General features: G+C 55.7%; 1 protein-coding gene across 2 annotated transcripts in view; it reads right to left on the bottom strand.

Annotated features, from left to right (window-relative positions):
- The window catches only part of LOC144488786 (mitochondrial carnitine/acylcarnitine carrier protein-like), a 25,434-nt gene extending 24,527 nt beyond the window's left edge, over positions 1-907 (bottom strand). For both annotated transcript variants that reach the window (XR_013496654.1, XM_078206884.1), the window contains exon 1: positions 751-907. Coding sequence is in view for 1 of the 2 variants with exons in the window: in XM_078206884.1 (XP_078063010.1) it covers positions 751-852 (102 nt within the window). In the remaining variant the exon portion in view is untranslated. The remainder of the gene's footprint in view (positions 1-750) is intronic.
- Positions 908-1,191: the final 284 nt, after the last annotated feature.

Below are 1,191 nucleotides of genomic sequence, written 5' to 3'. Positions count from 1 at the left end.
CCCCCGCCCTGCTCTCACAATCGGGCGGATTCACCGGTCGATACCTGACCGTGTTTGGCCAGGTTAAGAACTCATCTTCCATGCGGCCCTCCATTATCCAGCGGGGGGGGGGGGGGGGGAATCGAACCCGGGGCTCAGAGGCAGGGACGCTACTCATTGTTCCGCAGGAGCCCCCCCCCCCCCCCCCCCCCCCCCCCCCCCGGTCCCACCGCCCCATCATCCCCCTTCCCTCCCTCCTCGCTAGACTGAGCGAATGGGGCTCAAAATAGAGGGAGTGAGGAGACGGTGAGAGTGAGCGGGGAGGAGGTGAAAGGCAGAGAGTGCGGGCGGAGAAAGGGAGGGAGAAAGGAGAGAGAGAGAGAGAGAGTCGGCAAGCGAGAAACAGAAGATAATCGAGATAGAGGGAGGGAGACACTGACTGTGATAATGGTCAGACTTTGACTGCTATTACGCAAGCTCCAACTGTTGATAAGACATCAAAGTTCAAAGATGAACTGGTCTAAGGCTAAAGTCCCTGGCGAACACCAGACACGGCAGCAGCCCCGGGATAATGTGTACATTACATTTAAAAAGCAAAGATTTCCTACTCTAATTTCACAGCAGAGACTCTCGCTGGCGTCCAGCCACACTTGCCCGAGGTTAGGTAGGTAGGAAACAAGTGGATTCCGCGACACATATTTTGCCCAGGGCTGGGCGATATAGAGTTTAGAAACTTTCTAAAGAGATCTCGCACCGCTACAGGTACCTTACTTTGACCGTGTCGAGGGGGTGACCCGCCAAGATCAGGCACACCCCCCCCACTCCCCCGGCGAGCAGGTTCCTCAGTGGGCTGACACGCTGCGATTTGCCCATCTTTCTGGCACTGTCATGTCTCTCTCTCTCTCTCTCTCTCTCCCGATCTCTCTCGTTCTGTGACTCGTAGCTGTCACATGGGCACAGACTCTGCCCCTGATTTCCCTCCCTCCACCCTTCCTGCAGACCCCCCCTGCTTCCCCACACCAGTGACGCCCACTGCTGCTGACATGACACCGGGATATGGGCATTATCAGAGAGGGCCAGGGCAGGCAGGGGCAGGGAGCTGGTATTCAAGGGGCATTCTACAGGTTTTAAAGTGACAATGTCTTGTTATTAAAGGGACATGTAGAAGTATTAAAGTGACAGTGTGCTGTTATTAAAGTGACAGTGTGCTGT

Source organism: Mustelus asterias, unplaced genomic scaffold (genome assembly GCF_964213995.1).
Source record: "Mustelus asterias unplaced genomic scaffold, sMusAst1.hap1.1 HAP1_SCAFFOLD_1860, whole genome shotgun sequence".
In the NCBI taxonomy this organism is placed as follows: Eukaryota; Metazoa; Chordata; class Chondrichthyes; order Carcharhiniformes; family Triakidae; genus Mustelus; species Mustelus asterias.
The sequence above is the reverse complement of the archived record's forward strand: the minus strand, read 5'-3'. Positions and strand labels throughout refer to the sequence as shown.